This window comes from Setaria italica, chromosome II (genome assembly GCF_000263155.2).
Source record: "Setaria italica strain Yugu1 chromosome II, Setaria_italica_v2.0, whole genome shotgun sequence".
Classification (NCBI taxonomy): Eukaryota; Viridiplantae; Streptophyta; class Magnoliopsida; order Poales; family Poaceae; genus Setaria; species Setaria italica.
The window spans coordinates 22,441,695-22,464,746 of record NC_028451.1 but is presented as its reverse complement, the minus strand read 5'-3'; the positions used below and the strand labels follow the sequence as shown (position 1 = coordinate 22,464,746).

At 43.1% G+C, this 23,052-nt stretch overlaps 1 protein-coding gene across 1 annotated transcript; it reads right to left on the bottom strand.

Moving 5' to 3' along the window:
• Positions 1-17,103: 17,103 nt before the first annotated feature.
• Positions 17,104-18,978, bottom strand: LOC101775756. The gene is made up of 3 exons (XM_022824289.1): positions 18,706-18,978; positions 18,520-18,615; positions 17,104-18,444 (listed from the first exon to the last, which is right to left on the bottom strand). The coding sequence occupies exons 1-3, from the start codon at positions 18,976-18,978 to the stop codon at positions 17,104-17,106; spliced, it is 1,710 nt and encodes a 569-aa protein (XP_022680024.1).
• Between the last annotated feature and the right edge of the window lie 4,074 nt (positions 18,979-23,052).

Below are 23,052 nucleotides of genomic sequence, written 5' to 3'. Positions count from 1 at the left end.
AACCTTGGGCACTGGGTTTGGCTTGGTAGCCTTACCCTTCTTCTTCCAAGAATTGCCCTTCTTCTTCAAGCTAGGCTTGTTCTATATAGCCATCACATGGCTGCTACTAGCACTTTTCTTAATGTCAACCTCTGCTGTTTTAAGCATGCGACACAGTTCATTCAGACCCTTCTCCATCCCATGCATATGGTAGTTCGAGATGAAGTTCCCATAGCTAGATGGAAGAGATGAAAGAATGAAATTAGTGGCCAACTCTTGGCCTAGTGGGAATCCTAGCTTCTCCAACCGTTGAGTGTAACCAACCATCTTGATTACGTGTGGTCCTACTGCTGAGCCTTCTGCTAGCTTGCTCTCCACAAAGGCCTTAGACACATTGAACCTTTCAGTCTTGGCCTATGTTTGGAACATGTCTCTAAGCGCCACGATCATATCGTGCACCTCATGGTTTGTTTCGAACTGCATCTGCAGCTCGGGTTCCATGCAAGCAAGCATAAGGCAGCTTACTTCGAGGTTAGCATCACATGCTTTCTTGTAAGCATTCTTAAATGCAGCAGGCGCATCATCAGCAGGTTCTTCTAGTAATGGGTTGTCTAGAACATCTTCCTTCTTATCAGCCCTGAGAACAATTCTCAAGTTACGGATCCAATCCGAGTAGTTAGTTCCATTCAACTTGTCCTTCTCAAGGACCGAACGCAAAGCAAATGGTGTGGTGCTGCTAGGTGCCATTTAATCTACAACAAAAGTAATGCAAAATACACTAAGACAAACGTATCCATGATAGAGCAAATCACATTAAACTATTTAACAGAATCTACACCTACTAAAATCAATATCCCTCTATTGATACTTAGTGATTTAGGATCCACAACTAACAAGTCTACTAGTGAGCTTTAGCATCACCGCTAGCAAACAAGGTAGATCGGTAAGCAACTCCTTGCTAATCATATCACATATGACTCCTGTTGTTGGGTCACATCTCCATGTCTCGGCGCCCAACCTTTATGCCCCAAGGTCCTTAACTATTAAGTTGACCTTGTTAAGCAAATCAACCCTTATGCGTGTAAGTGTCGGACACAAACCCGTCTAGTCAAGGTAAACTAGTAGCACCCTAATTTCATAGACCCACCACCAATTGTACAAGACATGGGACGGTGCAAGTTTTAGTTGGGAGGGCATACGACCTTAAACTTTGCGAGGGATCGTTCTACTTCTAACATCACATTATGCAGGAAGTAAAACATAAAGAGTAGCATTCACATAGTTGTGACACAGTATGACCCATTTTCTTATGGTGATCTCCATCTCCATAGAACCTGTTCACCATGGTGATCTCCATCTCCATGTTCCATGTGCGCCATCCTCCTGGTGATGAGTCCTTCAAGAACTAGAACATGCTATTGCACCTAATAGCTAGTAATGAAGATTACATAGTTGCTTGGATCATCACAGATTGGTATGCAGACCATTAAGTACATTAAAGTGACAACACATATGGCTCCAGCCGTATTGCCGTACGCGCGACACGCAGGTCACGAATGAGTTACACACATGCATCACATACACAACGGGGCCATACTAATCACAAGATCCATCAATCCTGCAAAACAGAGTTAGGCGTTCTAACGTTCCAAACTTCAGAGGCCTGTAACTCCATCTTCCAAGCCGAATTTGGGAAATCTAATTTTGCCGAAAATGGCATAGCCATTGATTTTTTATGTGTAACTTTTTCTGTAGATCAATTTTCATATAGAATTCTCTTCGATCCGGGATCGTACCGAAAAATTGCGGCTGTTTTAATGAAGCACACACATACGGCAAAATTCTGACCTGGTAGTAGATCCAATCTACTATTGCACATCTCATGCGCCTGACGTATGAACCTTGATTTTGATTTGACCAATCACATTGATCTTCGCTTGCTGCAACTGGCATTACGTGTATCACTTAACTCCGATGGCGGAAATCCGACCGGTAGGAGTATGTCATTACACGACCATTGCAGCAAGAACACGAAAACAGGCTATAGATCAATCTGAACATTCGCATATCTCCATATGCACACATCCCGAATCCATAATAAAATAGCTACGGCTCTGATACCACTTTTGGGATATGGGGTAGGCTACGCTAGCGTAAAGTAAAATTTTTGTACCGCGTACACCAGGAAAACTGTCGTATATGGATCACGGGATTACCACTCGACGCACTGGTGCGGAAGATGTAGAATCGCGTCAGGGCAGCAAAGTTGACGTAGTCGAACACGTAGTCAATCACGTCGACGTCAAGCAGCTCCTCAGCAGCTTGTCCACGTGCAGCAAGGTCGTCCTCGTGCTGCGGCTCATCGTCGGCTCGTCATGGCTCGTCGGCGGCTCGTCCAAGTGCTGCAGGTGCAACACCTCCAAGGTATCCACACGTGCAAGGAGGAAACCCTAGGGGACCCCACCTCTCTATTTATAGAGGTTTCAGATGGGCCTCTGGGTCCGAGGCCCATTAGTACTTCTAAACCTAATCCAACTCAGATCATATCCGAATTTGGCATCCAGCCCCTTAAGTGTGTGACCCTATGCGTTCAGATACGTATAGACATCGCCCGGGTACTCCTACTCGGCCCAATAGTCGGTAGCAGCCTCTGGCAAGACGTGCCAACTCCTATACGCACACGAAGATCATATTAGATGAACCGTCACAACATCACGTACATGCTATTCCATGTGCCTCATGATATTTGGTCTAGCTTCAAACCGACCGCTCTTTCTCGATGCTGCGATGCGGAATCCCTTTGTAGGTTAACTCCTAACTGTACGTAGCATGGCCATGCATTTTTGGATCCGATCACTCGAGGGGCCCGGAGATATCACTCTCAATCAGAGAGGGGCAAATCCCATCTTGATTTGACCATGCCTCACAGCATGTTTTTGACAAACCCGAAAGCTACCTTTTTAACTACCCTGTTACGGTGTAGCGTTTGATAGCTCCTAAGTAAGATGATCCACATCTTGAGTACATGCGACAATCTCAGGTCTAAGGGGGAATATCCAAAGATGGTGCATCATCAAGTGAAATGAGCACACTAGAGCATATAAGGGCATAGCATGGCAAAGGAGCATCGCTCAACTCATCAAAATCAGCACGTGTAGCAAGCAAAACAGGAGCATTCAACTTGATTTCAGAATTAACAGAGGTCGATGGTTCAAGTTGTTTAGCAGTTTTAGCAGCTCTAGCAAGATCATCTTTAAGAATTTGTTCAGGTGTCATTGGATGTATAATTATTTTCTGACCCTTAAACATGAAAGAATAGTGATTTGAACAACCATGATGCAAGCTATCAGTATCATATTGCCAAGGTCGCCCAAGTAACAGAGAGCATGCTTCCATGGGAATAACATCACAATCGACAAAATCAGAATAAGCACCCATGGAGAAAGGAACACGGACTGATCGAGTAATTCTAATTTTCCCACCATCATTAAGCCATTGAATGTGATATGGATTTGGATGCTTACGAGTGGGTAAAGACAACTTTTCAACCAGCGTGGTACTCGCCAAATTGTTGCAGCTGCCGCTGTCGATGATGATGCGAATCGACCTCTCCCGCACAACGCCCTTGGTATGGAAAAGAGTGTGTCGCTGATTCTTCTCGGACGGAGTGACCTGTGTACTAAGAACATGCTGCACAACAAGACTTTCATACCTATCAGCGTCGCCCGGGTTGACATGGACCTCCATAGCTGCATGGTCAGTGGCAAGCATCGCATGTTGAGTATCTTCATAATCACTAGCGGAAGAGTACTCACCATCGTCACGAAGAAGCAAAGTGCGCTTGTTCGGACAGTCCCGAAACACGTGGCCAAATCCTTTGCAATGATGACACTGAATATCCCGTGTACGGCCTGTGGGAGGGGCGGCGCCTGTGGAAGGGGTAGCGCTTGCAGGTTTGGCCGTTCTCTCGCGCGGTGTAGTGGTGGGCGTGGGTGGCGTGGGTGGTGTAGGGAGAGCGGGTGCGGAGTTGGATGTCGAGCTCCTTCCTACAAAAGAGTTAGAATATGTCTTTGAGCGGCGTCCCTGCACTTCACGTTCAGCTTTGCAAGCATATTCAAATAAAGTTATCATATCTGTGTAGTCCTTATAATCAAGTATATCCTGAATTTCGCAGTTCAAACCACCACGAAAACGTGCCATAGCAGCGTCATTTTCCTCCAATAGCCCACAACGAATCATGCCTATTTGTAATTCCTGGAAATATTCCTCAACAGATTTGGAACCTTGCTGAAAACGTTGCATTTTATTAAGCAAATCTCGGGCATAATAAGAAGGCACAAATCTATGGCGCATAGCAGCTTTTAATTGATCCCAAGTGGTTGGAATGGTATTGGGATGTTTGTGTTTATATTCACGCCACCAAATTAAAGCAAAATCAGTAAATTCACTAATAGCAGCTTTAACTTGAGAATTAGCAAGAATATCATGCCATGAAAATTTCTGTTCAACTTCTAATTCCCAATCAAGATATGCAGCAGGATCATGTTTGCCATTAAAAGGTGGAATTTTAAATTTAATCTTGGAAAAGGAATCATTAATGGGACGGCGTGGCACGCGGCGGGCACGGCCTCAGCGGTCGCCATCGTCCTGGTCTGAGTCACCACCATAACCCTGCTGCAACTCTGTGACTGTTGTGTGCAATGCATCAAGGCATGCCACAAGCTTAAAATATTCCTACTCCCTAATTTATCTGCACGTGAAGTTAATAGATGGAAATACCACCAGTCCAAGTCCAATACGAATACGTATCCCATTCTTATTCATCCGGCCAAATAGCCAATTCACGTATAAAATATTTCTTCAGGTTCCGGACTTCACCTTTACTGTTTCCTTCTGTTCTCACGTGAAATCCAGACTCATATTGCTTTCCAAAATATATCCAGCACCCACACCAGACTTGGCCCTTCAACAATCCAGAACTCAAAAATGCATGCTTTACTTGGTGAAGCACCTGACGAGCTCTACATGTATTCTGTCAATAGATCAATTCTGTCAGTACTTAATATAATTTGGCCTACTGAATAAACAAGCTAGCCAAAGTATGCTACAAACACATATGCCCCCTGTTTTTGGTATAACTAGGATCGTGCCCGTGCGTTGCTACGGGCAATGAAAAATTCATAGTACAATACACCTCGCATTCAGCAAAGCAATATATCAAAAGAAAATAGTTAATTCACGTACTTAATTATTGTATTAATATTTCTTTGGAATACTGCAATTTTCCAAATACAAAATTTCAGCGATCTTGGTAACAGCCTAAGATTCATGTATACAGTTGCTCTTCTATGATGCATACTATCGATTCATGTACAGTCGCTCTTCCAAATACTATTGTACTATTAGTTGACCATTATTGCCTAATAGTCAAACTTCCCCATAAGACCATATAACAACAGCAAGGAAATAGACATGCATGTAATATTTCGTTGTGGCCAAAACTCCTCCATTACAACAGAAATTCTGAGTGGCTGATTTGAATTCTTCAAAAAAAATGATTGGCTCCGCATACTCTAATGAAATCAGTTTAGAAAATACATTTCACTAACCTGCTATTGTGAATACTGCATGAGGGTTACACCTACATGACATCAGTGAGAGATACTTAGCTTCTAGCATACATGTTGAGAAGCAGTTCTTTGCAGGTCAATAAGGCATCAGTTAAAATACTTAGCATCATGCATTGCTTTGTGTCAGGTTATCCCAGTACAAAATAGAAAAAAATATTTTCATTTAGCAAACATGTCAGAGAAGCAAAATTCAGAAATGATGTGCTGCCAAAACTCAGTGTCACCATCATCCTCCGTCGACATCCCGCCGCCGTTCAGTCCAGATCCGGGGCCTGCGGCCGTTTCCCACCTTCGCCCTCCACCCTTGGTCCCGGGGTCGGATGCGCCCAACCCCTTGAGGGTGGAACTCCGCCTCGCCCGACCCTTGGTCCCGGGGTCGGATGCACCCGACCCCTTGAGGGTGGAACTCCGCCTCGCCCGACCCTTGGTCCCGGGGTTCCTCGGACGGGCAACAAAATTTTTATATTGCAAAACATTGGATTCAATGGGATAATAAAAATATAAAACATGTATAAATATGAAATAAGTATATCATCCAAGATTGGATTCAGCAGGACAATAATCTTGTAGAACATATACGAATACAGGTCATCCAAATGTCCCCCATCTATCTTATTTCTTTGCCTGTGATGCGCCAAAGGAAATGTTTTACAATGCCTGGTAGTCTTGTCCTCCAGGCATTCGCTTCGTGCGCTAGAAGATCGATGAAGAAGTTGTGCTGCATCGTTATAGCATCCTGTAAGTAAGATAAGTGCTTACTTCAAGTTAAGCTCGGATTTATCGTATATTGTAAAATTACAAAGGAACGTACAACAAAGCATATTTACTCACTTTTTCGATGTGCACGTTTCGAGGACTATCCCACCACGCCATGTACTGTAGAATAAGCCATCCATCTGAAAATCTGTGGTACGATGAATTGTCAGCTATATAAATATACGAACACATCTTTTAAGAAATAAAGGATATTGACACTCTAAAATGCCGGTGTGTCAGAGCTAATCTTACCCATCAGTATCTTCCACAATTCCTTTCGCGCGTTCAAATTCCCATTTGTGAACATCCTCCCATGAATCAGGTTTAAGCTGTCTAAATGCGTTCATAAATTTTAGGCGAAATCCTACGATCTGTATCGCATAATGTTTATATGGCACATCCATGGCATATTTTGGAATGGGTTTAGTGTCAATCACAATAAGTTTCTTCCGCTTAATATCGAGTACATAAAGTAGGTAGGTATTGACATGCTTCCATGGCAAGAGAAACTGCAAAGCACTCAGTATTAGGACCACAAAGGATATGTAATGAACAAATAATGGCATGAAAAGAACTTACATATCTGCAACCTATTATGTCATATTTTACTATTTCCCATCCACCAATCACATCACCCAACTCTTTACCACTGTGATGTTTACGATATTTTTCATGATGTGTTAACTCCAACATTTTCTGAAGCAAAATGATATATAGCCATGATCAGTATCACCTATCAATTTTATGTATAACTAATAAATATAAATAGACAATGAATGCAGTATATTCCACAGTTATGATTGTAATTATAAACAAGCTAACTTACACAGAATCGCAGATCCACATGATGCTTTGCAACCTTGTTGTTGTACCTTATCATCCCTTTAGCCTCTCGGTATGCAAGAAATCGGACACCTAAGTTGAAAAATGGTTCAGGCATGGGTGAACCTCGTTTCAACAACACCTTGAGATCACCGAGTTTATACACACTCCTATAGGGCAAATCACTCCTTACCCAAACCATACTGCAAATCAATATATAAGGACAATGCATAAGAATTCATAATAAATTGCAATACTATTAGTGGTAAATGAAAGTGATGAAGTACTGAGCTTACTCCAATTCCGCAGGATCCTTGATTGTCAAAATATAATCACAAAAAATCTCAGCTAACTCATCTCTCTTCAAGGGCCAGTCCTTGTAGTATAGAAGAACATCTTGCTTATCTGAGTCTATCTCTGTATCGATTTTCTTTGGTTTAAGTGCATTTTCTTTGGATTTCCTCTTTTGTTTGATCTGCTGAAACTCGTTAGGTTCTATTATTACTACAAAGTCACTCGGGCTTCCGATGTTTTCATCCTCATTGCGTAGTAATGGTTTACCTAACCGTTCATTAAATATAGTTGATAGTAATGTAGCTGCCATTTTAGTCCTAAATTTTACCATACTCTCCTGTACATTAGTAGTAACACAGTTTATTCAAAAAATATGCTAGTAAAAAATATTCACTAATTACTTGTGTTAAAGTTATACATAATGTACCTAATCCACGGTAGCGCACAGATGATCCCCAGTCCAATACTTTATAAAGGCAACCATGAATAACCCACATGAGACACTACAGAATCATTATTATATAGAAAAATCTAAGATATATACATATGAGATTGTAGAATTGGTATTTTAAATTAGTGTGCAATATCATACATACCCATCAAACTGTATTCTGTCAACCATGACCTCCACAACATCCTAGATGTCAACATTGATGTCCGGCCAAGCGTGATCTTTAAGGCCAGTGCATTGCAATGTGTACTCCATCTGCATCCGCAATCCCTTCAACTGTTTGTACATGTCCTGGTTAATTAGTATGTGCAGTTTGCAAAAAAAATAGAAATATTTGAGATGGCAAAAACTCACAGTATTTTCGAGGTCCCTGCGCCCAAACAGTGTTCCATAAGAATCTAACACATGTATCTTACGCCTTCGCGCATTCACTACAGCAAGATACCAGTGTGTATCTTTTATATTTATTGGTGAGAACAACTATCAAGTATTAAAAAATGTAATGTCAGTCAAGGAACGTATATTGGATAAATGAAGTATATATCGTAATGTTGAAAATAGTAGTTACCATATCGTGTTGCATGTATGATAATACCCTTTCAGCCAACCGTGGAACCTGTGAATGCCCACGGGAGGGATAGTGATCCTTCATGTCCTCCATGTTCCGTCTTTCTTCACCATTCCCCTTCATTAACACGGTCATACTTGTATTTTCTAGGTAGCACGTACCACCTGGCCTATTTATCATATTATCTTGAGTCCGCAATAGGTGGATGTACGCATTTATGACCTGCAAAAAATCAACCATGAATAATTTCTCAATATAAAAAAAGATTTTTGTTCCCATAAATTTGTACTCGGGGTTATTACCTCGTCATACAGGTATGCATTTCGACAAAATAAGCACTCCATGTGATTCCTATTCACCAGGACATCATCAATGAGCACAAGCTCTTCCCTACCTGGTTCAGCTGAGATCTTTTTAGCAGCTTCAATGAAGGCATGATCATTGACAGTACATTCGTACCGTGAAAATAATCATAAAATCTGAGGATAATTATCATTGCACATGATAAATGTTGTGAAAAAATATCAAATGAGCAACCTGATATATGAATGAAACATAAACTACCTTCCGGAATCTTGAAAGCATCTTCTGACTCGTTGGTTTCGTCAGTGATCAACACCTGCTGTGACATATCAACATCTTTGAGTTTGTCAGGTGTCAAACCCTCTTGGTATTTATTGGCATGCAAGTAATCTGTCTTGGGAGTAGTTTCCTCTAGTTCCAGCAATATATCCATACTATAGACACCATCGTCACCAGTGGGCGTCAGCTCCATGGATGGCTGCTCCAAGGATGACTATTGATGGAAAAAGGAGGTAACATATAAACTCATTAAATTAGTACCGGTTCTGCAATATGATTCAGTGAGCGTTAAGCTTGTGTGTAGCTTACCTCGGAACCGTTTGACATGGATGGATGCCAAGATTCAGTGAGCTGCAACGCCGTCGCTCGCTTAATTATTGGCAACCCCTTCTAGTCGTCTTCTGAAAGGTGAGATTTTATTCAACTTTGAGTCTCATGTGTCATCTCCTGTTACAGGTCCTGGCACAATTATTTCATTGAATACATAATGATGGCGCCTGCTAATTTTTTTTCCCAGGAACACAAGTGCTGCAGCCTTGTTTTGCTGAGCTGATAGCTGAGTAGTGCGGAGGGCAAGTTCTTTATGTGAATACATATGATCTAATTATAACGAACATGATTAACAGATTAATTAATATAACACATGCCATATCCGACAACCTCTTGGTATAATCATGTCTAGTTAGGCCTAATCAAGATCTAATCTACGTGAACATGATTAACAGAGGGTAACGAGAACTCACACTTGAGCTGCAATGCCGCCGCTCGGACGACACCCTCCAACCTTCCGGTGCAGTTCGCGACCGAGCGTTCAGCTTCACAACAGATCAGCGTCGGTCTAGTAACAAGGTCAGGGAGTAGGTGATGAGAAAGCTTCAAGAGAATTGCATGCGTCTGTACCGATGGTCAACAATTACCCAGCGAGGAGGTCAGCGAAGGCGCAGGGCGGGCAACGGCGGCATGGGGCAAGCGACGGATTTGCTTCGGGCGTGTGCGTGTGCGATGGCGGCAACGAGTTTGTTATGGCGGCTGATAGAAAAAGGAAGGGAAGGAACTAGGATGGAGTACAATTCTTTTTCCAACCAGGCCTAGCAAATCTGGCGCATGCATGCAAGTAGCTAGCGGATTTTTTTAATCTTTCCTTTCTTTAAACATGCCCACAAAATCTCGCGCATGCATGCAAGGAGTTGATTTTTTAATCTTTCCTTTCTTTTAACATGTCCACAAAATCTCGCGCATGTGTAAGGAGCTAGCTGATTTTTTAATCTTTCCTTTCTTTGAACATGCCCACAAAATTTGTAAAAAAGGATATTGACAAATCTGGCGCATGCATGCAAGGAGCTAGCTGATTTTTTAAACTTTCCTTTCTTTTAAACTGTCCACAAAATCTCGCGCATGCATATAGGGAGTTGATTTTTTAAACTTTCCTTTCTTTCAACATGCGCACAAAATCTTCTCTCTGGACGGATGCGCCCGACCCCTTGAGGGTGGAACTCCGCCTCGCCCGACCCTTGGTCCCGGGGTCGGATGCGCCCGACCCCATGAGGGTGGAACTCCGCCTCGCCGATGCGCCCGACCCATTGAGGGTGGAACTCCGCCTCGTCTGACCCCGAGTGAAGCTCCGCCTCGCCCGACCCTGAGTCCTGGGGTTGGGAGTGTCCGACCCCTGAGCGGAACGTTGGAGTAGTCCGAGGCTATTTTTCAAAAAACCCCTGACATTTCATGATATCAACCCGCAGTCCAATTCCGAGTATACGCCCGACCCTTGGTCCCGGGGTCGGATGCGCTCGACCCATTGAGGGTGGAACTCCGCCTCGTCCGACCCCGAGTGAAGCTCCGCCTCGCCCGACCCTGAGTCCTGGGGTCGGGAGTGTCCGACCCCTGAGCGGAACGTTGGAGGAGTCCGAGGCTATTTTTCAAAAAACCCCTGACATTTCATGTTATCAACCCGCAGTCCAATTCCGAGTATACGCCCGACCCTTGGTCCCGGGGTCGGATGCGCCCGACCCCTTGAGGGTGGAACTCTGCCTCGCCCGACCCCGAGTGATTTGGGATGCGATTCTGCTGGAACCAATCTTACCATTCAGGCTAGGTTTCGGGGGGAAAATATTAGTACATGTAGATTTAGATTTGCCTGGTTAGGGATCATAGTGCCTTATTTGGGTTATGCTGTCTCAGGATGTACGTGAAGCTTGATTAAAACAGCTGGTCCGATTTGGAGTACATGTTTAGGGCATTGGATCTACAAGCATTGGAGTACATATCAATAAATCATCACCCGCAACATTTCTTCTGCAGTCCAGAGCAAGCAACTTTTAGAGGAATCTTGGACCAAACAGAAGTGAAATGCATCTTCCCCAAACATGTTACTGCCATTGAATCACCAAACATGTTATATACACAATGGAGGGTTGAAACACATCAAGCTGAGTACTTAACGCATTCATGAAATTGTTATATGGTAACAATAAACACATCAAGCTGAGTACTTAGCTGCCATTGAATCACCAAACATGTTATATGGTCACTGTCTAAAAAGTTCATATAAGGAAAATCCTCGAAAAATATGATTCAGTATGTCGCGAACATCCAAACTTTGAAACACAACACAGAATTGCTGAGCATCCTAGCATTACTACTTGTTGATGATATCTAATGTAAGGGCACGTGTCGTCTTTGTAATTTGTTTCCGTTCAGTGCGTATCCGCTTGGATAGGTCTGCAGCACAAAAATCAGAGATCAAAACTATATAACTTCAGTGAAACAAAGTTATTGAGCACAAAAAGATGTTACCTTTCAAATCGTACGCATCAGAACATATGGGAGAAAAAATAATTTGACTATAATCTATAGTAGTCACTCCACCTAACAGGCAAGGGAAAAGTGAATTAAAAACTTAAATAGACAAGGGGATACATGAATTTAAAGAATTAATGGTTAAATATATTGTTAATTTTATTAACAAAACTGAGTGCTCATTGATAATGTCATACCTTGCATCGTAGATATCTTGACATGGAGGGCAGCTAATGTCTTGAATTGATAAGCCGCGCGGCGCCACTCCCATATGTGGCGTTGAAGGTGTGGGTCGTTCACGTGGATTATGATGAAGTTTTTCCTACAAGTAACAACATTAATTCCGATCAACCCATGGCATGGCAGATAATTTCATATGTACATAAATACACATACCTTTGATTCATGATTACCACGTGCCTGTTAGGCCGCCTCCGGAAGTCACCCCTATCTTGGATCTCAGACGCATATACAACCACGCCTATGACATCTTCAACAACAAAAAAAATATATGCTTTGCATTTTAGTGTGAAACCAAGGACATCATATTTTGTTAAATGAAAGTGTGTATAAATTGATGAGTCACCTGCAAAAGTATCTACTGGCTGATGGTATACATCCTCAAATTTCCTAAAGGCACGAGGACACTCTGAAATCCAGATGGGCCTCTGTGGAGTCTTGACTACAGTATTCACACAGACGGTACATATTGGGAATGGGATCCACATAAGTTGGCGTAAAATACACTCCCAAAAAGTCATATGTTTCACCTTCAATGAGCACACTGTTGAACATCATATGATGGTCGCCGCACGCAACTGCCTCCATCTTGGTGCCCTGCACAAACATTGTAGCCAACATACATCAGTAGTTTGCAGTGAAACCACAATGCATCCGCCTAATTACACATGCATAAAAAAAAGAAGTAGGCGGATGATTGAAGCACCTGCTCATCAACCAATATTACGCGCAAATACTCATGTCCTCCATACTCTTGTATGTTTCCTTTCCAGAAAACCATGGCGCTCACATCCCATCTCCAGAAGATGTGTTCCAGCTCCACCTCATGCAACTCAACCCACCTATAATTCCGAGATTTTATACATATATAATGCAAGGGTGCATCATAGCGTACGAGATAAAAACTGATGCCATCATTCAAATGAAATCTGTACCGCTTCAGAAAATTACGAGTATCATACCTGTTCGTTGTCGGTGCGGGCAAGGATATCAACGGTGTAGGCAAGGTTACCCTCTTCCTCGAGAGCGACATGTAGGAGGAACCCATAGCTGGATAACTGCAAGTTGAACATTTGTACTGCAGTGAGTCTTATTCGTTAGGAGAGATGAAGGAATAATGATATAGGAGCTTATCACTTCGGTGTACTGTTCCATAGTTACTGCTTCAGGAGAATTGCATGCGTCTGTACCGATGGTCAACAATTACCCAGCAAGGAGGTCAGCGAAGGCGCAGGGCGGGCAACGGCGGCACGGGGCAAGCGACGGGTTTGCTTCGGGCGTGTGCATGTGCGATGGCGGCAACGAGTTTGTTATGGCGGCTGATAGAAAAAGGAAGGGAAGGAACCAGGATGGAGTACAATTCTTTTTCCAACCAGGCCTAGCAAATCTGGCGCATGCATGCAAGTAGCTAGCTGATTTTTTTAATCTTTCCTTCCTTTTAACATGCCCACAAAATCTCGCGCATGCATGCAAGGAGTTGATTTTTTAATCTTTCCTTTCTTTTAACATGTCCACAAAATCTCGCGCATGTGCAAGGAGCGAGCTGATTTTTTAATCTTTCCTTTCTTTTAACATGCCCACAAAATTTGTAAAAAAGGATATTGACAAATCTGGCGCATGCATGCAAGGAGCTAGCTGATTTTTTAACCTTTCCTTTGTTTTAAACTGTCCACAAAATCTCGCGCATGCATATAGGGAGTTGATTTTTTAATCTTTCCTTTCTTTTAAACTGTCCACAAAATCTCACGCACAAAATCTTCTCTCTTGACGGATGCGCCCGACCCCTTGAGGGTGGAACTCCGCCTCGCCCGACCCTTGGTCCCGGGGTCAGATGCGCTAGACCCCTTGAGGGTGGAACTCCGCCTCGCCCGACCCTTGGTCCCTGGGTCGGATGCGCCTGACCCCTTGAGGGTGGAACTCCACCTCGCCCGACCCTTGGTCCCGGGGTCGGATGCGCCCGACCCCTTGAGGGTGGAACTCCGCCTCGGCCGACCCCGAGTGAAGCTCCGCCTCACCCGACCCTAAGTCCTGGGGTCGGGAGTGTCCGACCCCTGAGCGGAACGTTGGAGTAGTCTGAGGCGAAGTCAAATCCGATGTGTAGTCGAACTCGAACTGGTTGACTTTGAACCGCTATCTTCTATCAATTTCTACCTTGACTCTGACAATGCACTAGCAGTTTCCTATGTCTCTGAACCTTCCTGCATGACTGCATTTTCACATAAGATTTAAAATCTAATCCTCATATAGTTTGCTGCTGACATTTTTCAATTTAGATTGCCAAATCATTACTCATTTATATTACATACAAATATACAAAGTGCAGAAGTATCATCTGCTGCTAACATGAATCTTTAGATTGCCAAAAGATCAACCATTTATCAGATACAAATATGCAAAGGGCAAGAGGAGCCCTTTCCTCCATTTTCCCTGTACCTACTAAATACAGTTCCGCTACGGTCATTACAACCTCCTTGTCACACGCATAAGACACCGCAGCTAGCACGGCCGACGCCGCTAGCAAGATAGCCTTCCACTGCCTGGTCGACTCTAGGATGGACGCGGCCACGGCCGCCGCAGCGAGGACGGCAAAGGCGTTCTTGAGCGAGGTGTACTTGACACTGGCCATGCACCCCTTGCTGTGCATGACATGGCGGAAGTAACCTAAATTAACAGGCTGATAGAAGATGGGTGTTTATAGCTCCACAGCTAATTAGCTTTCCATTCATATGCAACTTTGAAGGATTTATTTTCACCGATGCAGCAAGAGTTTCCAAAGCTGCTACAACTATCTCAGGGTCTGACGATGCCAGGAGAAGCTTAAAATGCTGAAAAAAAGTAACAAATTAACATGATATGACTAAAAAGACATGGGTGGTTATAATTAGCATCTTCTGAAGTCATGAGGAGGTAGTTGCACAAACTTTTAGCTCACCTCAAGACAAGCAAAAGAACTTTTATTCCAGCAATTCTCCAAAACAATCAGTATAACTGAATTTTTCAAGGCATCCTTGCATTATAATAGGTCCTAAAACACGAGTGGCCTGCCAGGTGGGCATCTTTCATCCCTGATCTTGTTGTAGCTGCAAAGAGTAGTGAAACAATATGTGAAAATTGTATGGTTATATTAAAGGCAAGTCAAGATTCTCTACTTTTTTCATTTTTCATATTTTCTCGAATGTTTAATTTACATGTTGACTGTTCAATTCAACAACCTGCAGCTTCTAAGCGAAGAAATTTTTGACTTCTCAAGAGGTGAAATGACACAATAAAAGATTAAAGAACTGAAGTCTTCACTTCAACCTAAACACTTGACTTCATAATTAGCAGCTCGTGTGGATGCAAATTATCCATGCAGCGTATGGCAAAGCATTTAAAATTACCTAGCAAGAGCAACAAACATGGACTTGATGAGTATAGTATTTTTAAAAAAATAAATGAAAAATGTAAGACACGCACGAATAATTACATTACCTTGCCTATGGTGTTAGAACTTCTTTGTATACAATATTCTTCGTATACGTGCCATCTATAGTTGGTACCCTTTTCTTCTTCACTGATGCACCATTTTGTTCATTGTTATTTTGATTACCCTGGCCGTTCACTTTCTTATAAACTTTTTTCTTTTCCTTCTTTTTAGTTTGTTCCTCGTCTGCCTCTGCGTTAGGCGGGAGGGCGAGGATCTTGATATTCGTTCTGGTTGTGGCTCTAGACATAGCAACATACAACTGACCATGAGAGAACACAGGGGCGGGCAGGTACACACCCACATTTGGTATAGTTTGGCCCTGTGACTTGTTGACCGTCATGGCGAAGCTGAGCCTAATAGGGAACTGCTTCCTCTTAAATTGGAATGGGAACATTTCATCATCAGAGGGGCACAACGGTATTCGTGGAAGGAAAACCCTCTTTTCAGCATGCTGTCCCAGTACAATTTCAGCATCGATCGAATTTCTTTGGAAGCCTCGAACCACCAGCCTTGTACCATTGCACAATCCATTCGCAGGGTCGATATTCCTAAGCAATATGACCGGGCAGCCGATCTTGAGCTTAAGCAAATGTGGAGGAAGCCCGTTGGGAGTCAATGTATTAAGGAACTCCGACGGATAGTAGTTATGCGGATCATCAATCGCGGAGTCAAAACTATGGTACACCATCTCCCCACCCTGGAACATGCCGATCATCTTCATATTAATATTGTCCATCCAATCATTACGTGTGGATAGAATCGCTCTGGAGGTGATGTAGTCCTTGTTTGTCATGTTTGCATTGAGGTTTGGAAAGATGCATTCAATCAACCTGTCAAGATCTTTCTCCGAATCCCCAGAGTACAGGATAGATATATCGTCAGGAAGACATACATCACCATCTCCGTTAACCTCCTCCGTGCCACCACCAATGCGCAGTAGATATTCCGCAAACCACGGGTCACTTTGTGCCCTCATGTTGCGCACAAGCTTAAGGTGGTGCATGGATTCCCAAAGATATGACCTCCGTAGAGAAGCATCGACTATCTGAGCCCTGGATCCTTTCCGTACAACAGGGAGGACCTATCTGAAATCCCCTCCAAAGACAACAGTCTTCCCACCGAACGGCAGATCCTGCCGGCCCATTATATCACGTAGGCTATTGTCTAGAGCTTCCATAGCTTGCCTCTTTGCCATAGACGCCTCGTCCCAAATGATGAGAGATGCTTGCTGCAGCAGCTTTGCAGTACCACTCTGTTTGGTGAAACTACAACAACAACCACCATCCTCAAGAGTAAGGGGTATCTTGAAACGTGAGTGAGCAGTCCTCCCACCAGGCATTATAGACGCTGCGACACCAGATGTAGATGTAGCAATGGCAAGCTTGTTCTGATTGTGAAGGGTTCCGAGAAGTGCCCTGTACAAAAATGTCTTTCCTGTGCCGCCAGGTCCATCCACAAAGAACAAACCGCCTTGTTCGGTGTCCACTTTGGACATTATCTCTTCGTAGGCAGCCCTCTGCTAATCATTTAGGGAATCAGATAGTCCCACATCTTCCTGATGCTGATCAATGCTTGCCTCCTCAAATATCTCACGAGGGATACTGCTAGCATCGTCATATGCGTCGTCAATTCCTGGGAGAGGGAACGACCTTATTTCCTTCCCCATAGATTGCAACATGTTCCTAATGTCAATCAAAACCATCTGTTCCACCAGAATCGGGTTTGCATTGTTGCGCCTGTAGTCTTCTGACATTGCGTCAAAGTGTTTTGTCCACAACCCAAACACATCATTCGGCTCGCAGAATACCAATATTGCCGCGAATAACCTACGCAACGAGGATGGCATATGGAACAAACTATTTTCAGTAAGACACTCATCAAGTGTATTATCTTCTTCGATTAGGCCTCGCCTCTCCGCAGCTTCACGGAACGAGGGCAGGAGCACATCATCAACAGTCCTTAGGTCCTTGTATGAAGTAGCCCCAGCAACATGGTTTAGGAGAACCCGAAGAAAGTAGCATTCCCCCTCAGCCGGATGAGCCGATACGACTCTCCCGACCTGGTATACGGCGTTTTTCCTTGGTTTCCAAAATTTACCATTAGACTCCCAAGTATAATGTTCCGGAAAGTCACGGTACAAGATTCCTCGACCTTCCTCATGAAGCCTGTTGTAGTCAAAGTACGCTGTCAGCATTGACTCGTCAGCACCTGGACGCTTGACAACCCGTTCGATCTTGTCCCGTTTATGATATGTAACCATATGCATGTCGGGAAGATGAAGCTGCAGCTGCTGCACTGGTGGATGGTTCTTGCTCAAGTCAAAGCCGTATATCCTCCACATCGCTTTTGGAGGTGTCACCCACCGAGCCTCTCTGTACTGCGTGATCTCATCAACGTTCCCCTTGTCATCTTTTTTTCCAGCCTCCCTAATAGCCACAGACGCTCTGTCATGGCCCTTGTATATGTATTTGAATAGGTATTTCACGGACTTAATGCTACTACATGCCTCAACATTGATGTGGCAATTGAAAGTACGTAGCAGGCATGGGTTGTATGGGACGACCCACTGATTGTCCAGGATGTGACCTCTAATTATTTCCTTACGACCATCATCGCGTCGCCAATAGATGGGGTACGAATCCTTACCTTGCGACGTTGAATCGCAGAATGGCCGCGGGTAACGGTTCTTGCATGAAGTACGTCCCCTTGTGCATGGACATAATGGATTTAGCGTCCTGCATGGGCCATGCATCATATGCTTCGTCACCATCCTGTAGAGGTCAGGGTACTTCTTCTTGTTTGGTAGCTCAGCAGAGATAAGCAAGTCATACTGTTCTGGACACGTGATCTTGTACTTCCTCTGCATTATTAACAAAAAGTGTGCATGCGGTAAGCCCCTCTTCTGGAACTCCACAACATATACGAATGCACGGACCTTTCCAAGTATATCTTTTTCCATCAACATCTTCTTGAGCTCCTCTAACTTTGCCCTGAACACTCGAGTTACAAGATCTGGACGGTCCTGTGGACTCTGACCAGGATAAAGCTCATTCTTGATCTCATCCCAATTAGGATTTCACGTCATTGTGAGGAAGATATCCGGTTTACCAAACTTTCGCACCAAAGCCATCGCATCCATGTACCGACGCCTAATATTGCGGGGCCCTCCGATGAAAGTTGGCGACAGCACAGTACGCTTACCAACCTCATCAGCGTCTTCCACCCCCATACGCCAGCTGTCAACCAAACCTTGGTACAGGTCAGCCCTAAGAATGTCCTGATTGTTGCGGATGTAGTCTAGACGCGAGCTTTCAATCTTAACGTAGGTGTCGACGGCAAACTGCTGGAATAGACAGTTGCCGTATAGTATAGGATTAAAAATCCCAGGCTGCATCTGAAATTTGTAGCAATAGTAATCACGCACGGAGACACATTTATTTCCAGCAGACCCTACACACATAAACATTATTCATGTTAGTACCGTGAATGACGGCATGCGGAACATTTATCTAATGTTTGTAATACACTATAAAGACATCCGAATTTACCAGCATCATCGTCACCACCACCATCAGCACGCGCCTTGCGAATCGCTCGAGCCTTATTGACTTCAGCCTCAGTCACACCAACTTTTGGAATGCAGTTGTGCCACCCGAGCTCACCTCTTGGAAAGAATAGCAGGTATGAGAGAGCGTCGTAGCACCCATGATAGGACCGGATGCCATGGATCGACCTATCCTTCCCTTGGAGGACAATACTATTATCGAACTGGCCCCGACGCTCGCTCCCCTCAATCCAAACGGCAGCAACCTCTGACGTTAATGGCACGTTATATGTTCTCTGGTCTAGCCGTTGGTCAAGGTTCAACTCAACATGGTAATCCTCAAGGTTGTCAACCTGGCCCATACTCCTAAGATTCTCTGAGTAGGGATTAATGCCATGTAAGATGTCCTTTAGCCTTTGGATGACTTCCCTGTCGTCTTGGGCAGACTTCTCACGACACTTGCGAAGCCTATGCTCAAGAGACGGATCGTCGTCGTAAAAATAAAGCTTGAGGTGACCAGGTTCGTGACCATCCTCTTTACCAAATGATCTTATGTTATGGTAGATTTGACCATGAGCTCGAAATGTGTAAATTCCACAGTTTCTCACGTCGGTGGTCACACTATCAAGTTTACAGTACATAGAAGTGAAAGAGAAGTGGCCATTGAAATATCTGATGTTTTCACGGAAATGCCTAGCATCAGCGTCCGAGCTCGACCACAATCTCACGAGTTCCGGTGGTGTCTCAGGGGTGGAAAGATGAATCTTTCCACTGTGACAACAGAATCCAGGTGGCTCGGACTCAAACTTCTTTGCATTGCAGTGCTCGCAGCTAGCCTCTGGCTTGAGCATGTGCGTCATGTCAGGGACATTGGCATAAACCGCATCGTATGGATCTGATACATCGGGTTCGTTGGGATCTTCATTAGCCGTCTCAAGATCGACATCCTCATCAGCTTCCCAATCAGGTTCTAATAATTAGCATGAGTATAAAGTGTTATATTTTGGAAATAAGATAAGTCAAAGGTCACATAGATGCACCGAGGTGTACCTTGGCCTCCAAAAAGGTACCCTTCATCCTCTTCCTCATCGTCCTCAAATATGATGTTCTCATCGCAATCTGATGCAACATTGGCGCATGAGTGATGAGACAAACGTATTTACATACGTAGAATAATAGTATGAAGGAAGCACGTGCAACATTTACCATCATGTTCCATAGAGGCATGTGTCCCTGCCTGTCCACCATGTGGAGGCATTGAATTCAGCTCGTCAACAACAGATGGCTGTGTCTGAGTACCTGTAGCGTCTTTAGGTGCAGGCCTAGTATTTTCTGTAAAAGATGAATTGCGGGTGAGACATAGAACCGGTATTGACAAATAATCAAAGTGAATTTCTTTTTACCCGCTCCAAATACATTAGATGCAGTGAAGGGATGGGAGTCACGAGCATCCGTTTGGCTGCAGCCTTTAGTAGTAGAATAACAGTAGGTTAGATGTAGGTTACTTTAAATATCATAATAATAGAATATACGAATACCAAGGTGGGCAAAGGATGTGAGCTAATTACCATTGTCCATGACACAAGACGTTTGAGTCAGCTGGCTCGTATAATTGATTTTTTCACCAGCAGGCCGTTTGGTATTCCTGCCAATGGTTGCTTCAAACATTTGATTACACTGGTTTAGGCGTGAATTCCTAATTCCAGGAGTCACAGGCTTCCTATGGATGGTGTGGTTTGCAGGGACCATTTGAGGGGTAACGACTCCAGTGGATTTATCCGCAACTACCTGGATGTAAACAGGCCTTCCGTTTACAAGGGGGATTTCCATCTTGTCCGTTATTCTTAATGGCGATTTATCAGCAGGAGGGAATACCAGCTCCGGGGTAAAATGAGACCTTGCCATTGCAATAGATTCAGGATGCAAATTGCTCGCCCGTCGTTCATTAACCCTATTTCTATAGTCTCTGTTGGTCTGTCTTCTTTTTTCTATATTGTCTTGTGGCGTCCTAAATAATCTCTTTGCAGAATTTGCAGAATTTGCAGAATACGAATCACGCTACCTCTTATTTATTATAGCCCTCTGCCTAGGAGACATTGCCGCCCTCCATGCCCTATCCCTTCTACGCCTACGCTCGTTAGGCGAGAGGTCAGTATCGTCCATGGAACTTGCTTCATCTACAGCACCTACCATGATTTGGGGTTAAGGTGTTTAGTGCATTAGGATGCCTCAAGTTGAGAGTAACAGACTATTTTAGGTATTAGTCGGAATAAGATGTAAATATATCTATTTTGGTAGTACTGTAAATAAGATATCAAAACTACTAATTGAGAGAATAACAAAAATAGCATTAATTAAGAGTTTTAGAAAGCAAATGCTAGTTGTACAGTTGCATCACTTCACATCATGTAAACAGTTTTTGCAATCACCAGGAGCAAACACAAGTTCATGACCAATATGGATTGACAAATTTAACTCCTTCAATTTAATAACTTATTATAAGAGACGGAACGATGTACTACTTGATATTGAGAGAATAACAAAAATAGTATTAATTAAGAGTTTTATAATGCAAATGATAGTTGTACGAAACCATCACATCACATCATGTAAATAGTTTTTGCAAACACTAGGAGCAAACACAAGTTCATGACCAATATGGATAGACAAATTTAACTACTTCAATTTAACTAATTATAAGAGACGGAAAGATGTAAGAAATATTTTTGCTGGGCATTTGAAAATGAAGTTACCTGTTTGTTCAACCGGTATGAGTCCAGTTCCAGTGCTGTGATCGCCCTCACCCAACTGTATACTTAAATTGACGCGCCCATATGTATACATCAGAAAACAAATGTATAAACGTCCAATGGAAATATCTTACAGAGAAAATGTACTATAATCCCTGAACACTGCGGTTGAATTACCTCCTACCACAGGGCTAATACAACTATCAACGCAACTGTCCCGCATGTCACCAATAATACCATCTTCGTGGGTCAATACGGTACCTCCATCTATAAAATAAGATAATGGTAAATCAAATATTCACAATCTATTTTTTTATTCGACACACTGGTCATTATCTTTTTTCTGTTTAGACATCATCACCAATAAATGAGAGATAATTGACTCAACCTGATATGGTTAGCATAGAATTTACTTCTAATATGATAGCAATGTTTACAGCCAAAGACCCCCATTGTGACAGTATAGAAGAGACAATGACAATGATCCTATTTGAAGCAAGAGCATTTCATTGGATCAAAATCAAATTTTGCACAGAATTCAATGATACAGTAGAGTATACTACATGCATTAGTTTGTCCACTTGGTTATCAGGGACAACTCGTGAAAAGATAAAACCAGATAGTGTTAATATATTAATGATTTTTTTATTGAATATTGTTCATTTGAGGGACCCTTTATTTTTTTCTCCTGCTGCATATAAAACGGCAAAAATATTTCTGTGTGCACCTTTCACAACCTGGCACTCTGCATCATTTTGTTCAGATCCCAGTGCTCCAACTATTTAAAAAAATACACGCATTCTAACTTGGTTCCCAATGGCAACAAATGTAACACTGAAGAAACCATATATAGCTCATCACCACCCAGATAAAGGGAGAGAAGTATGAGTACGACTGCTCTTGAAGATTGCATCAGATGTGACATATCCTACTGTTTGATGGAAAACAACTCCCACCAAGTCATTTTTTGTTTCACATTGGGGGCATTTCACATGTGTCTGAGTTTGTAGAAGTAAATATTTTACACGAAAATATTTGATGCTTATAGATGAAAATTGACAAAAATTATACAAATGCAAACAAGATGCAAAAGAACTGTGTACATCTAGAGGCCCACCTGATACATGAATCAAGTCGTCATTTCCATCCAAATCTCTCTCATGTATCCATTCAT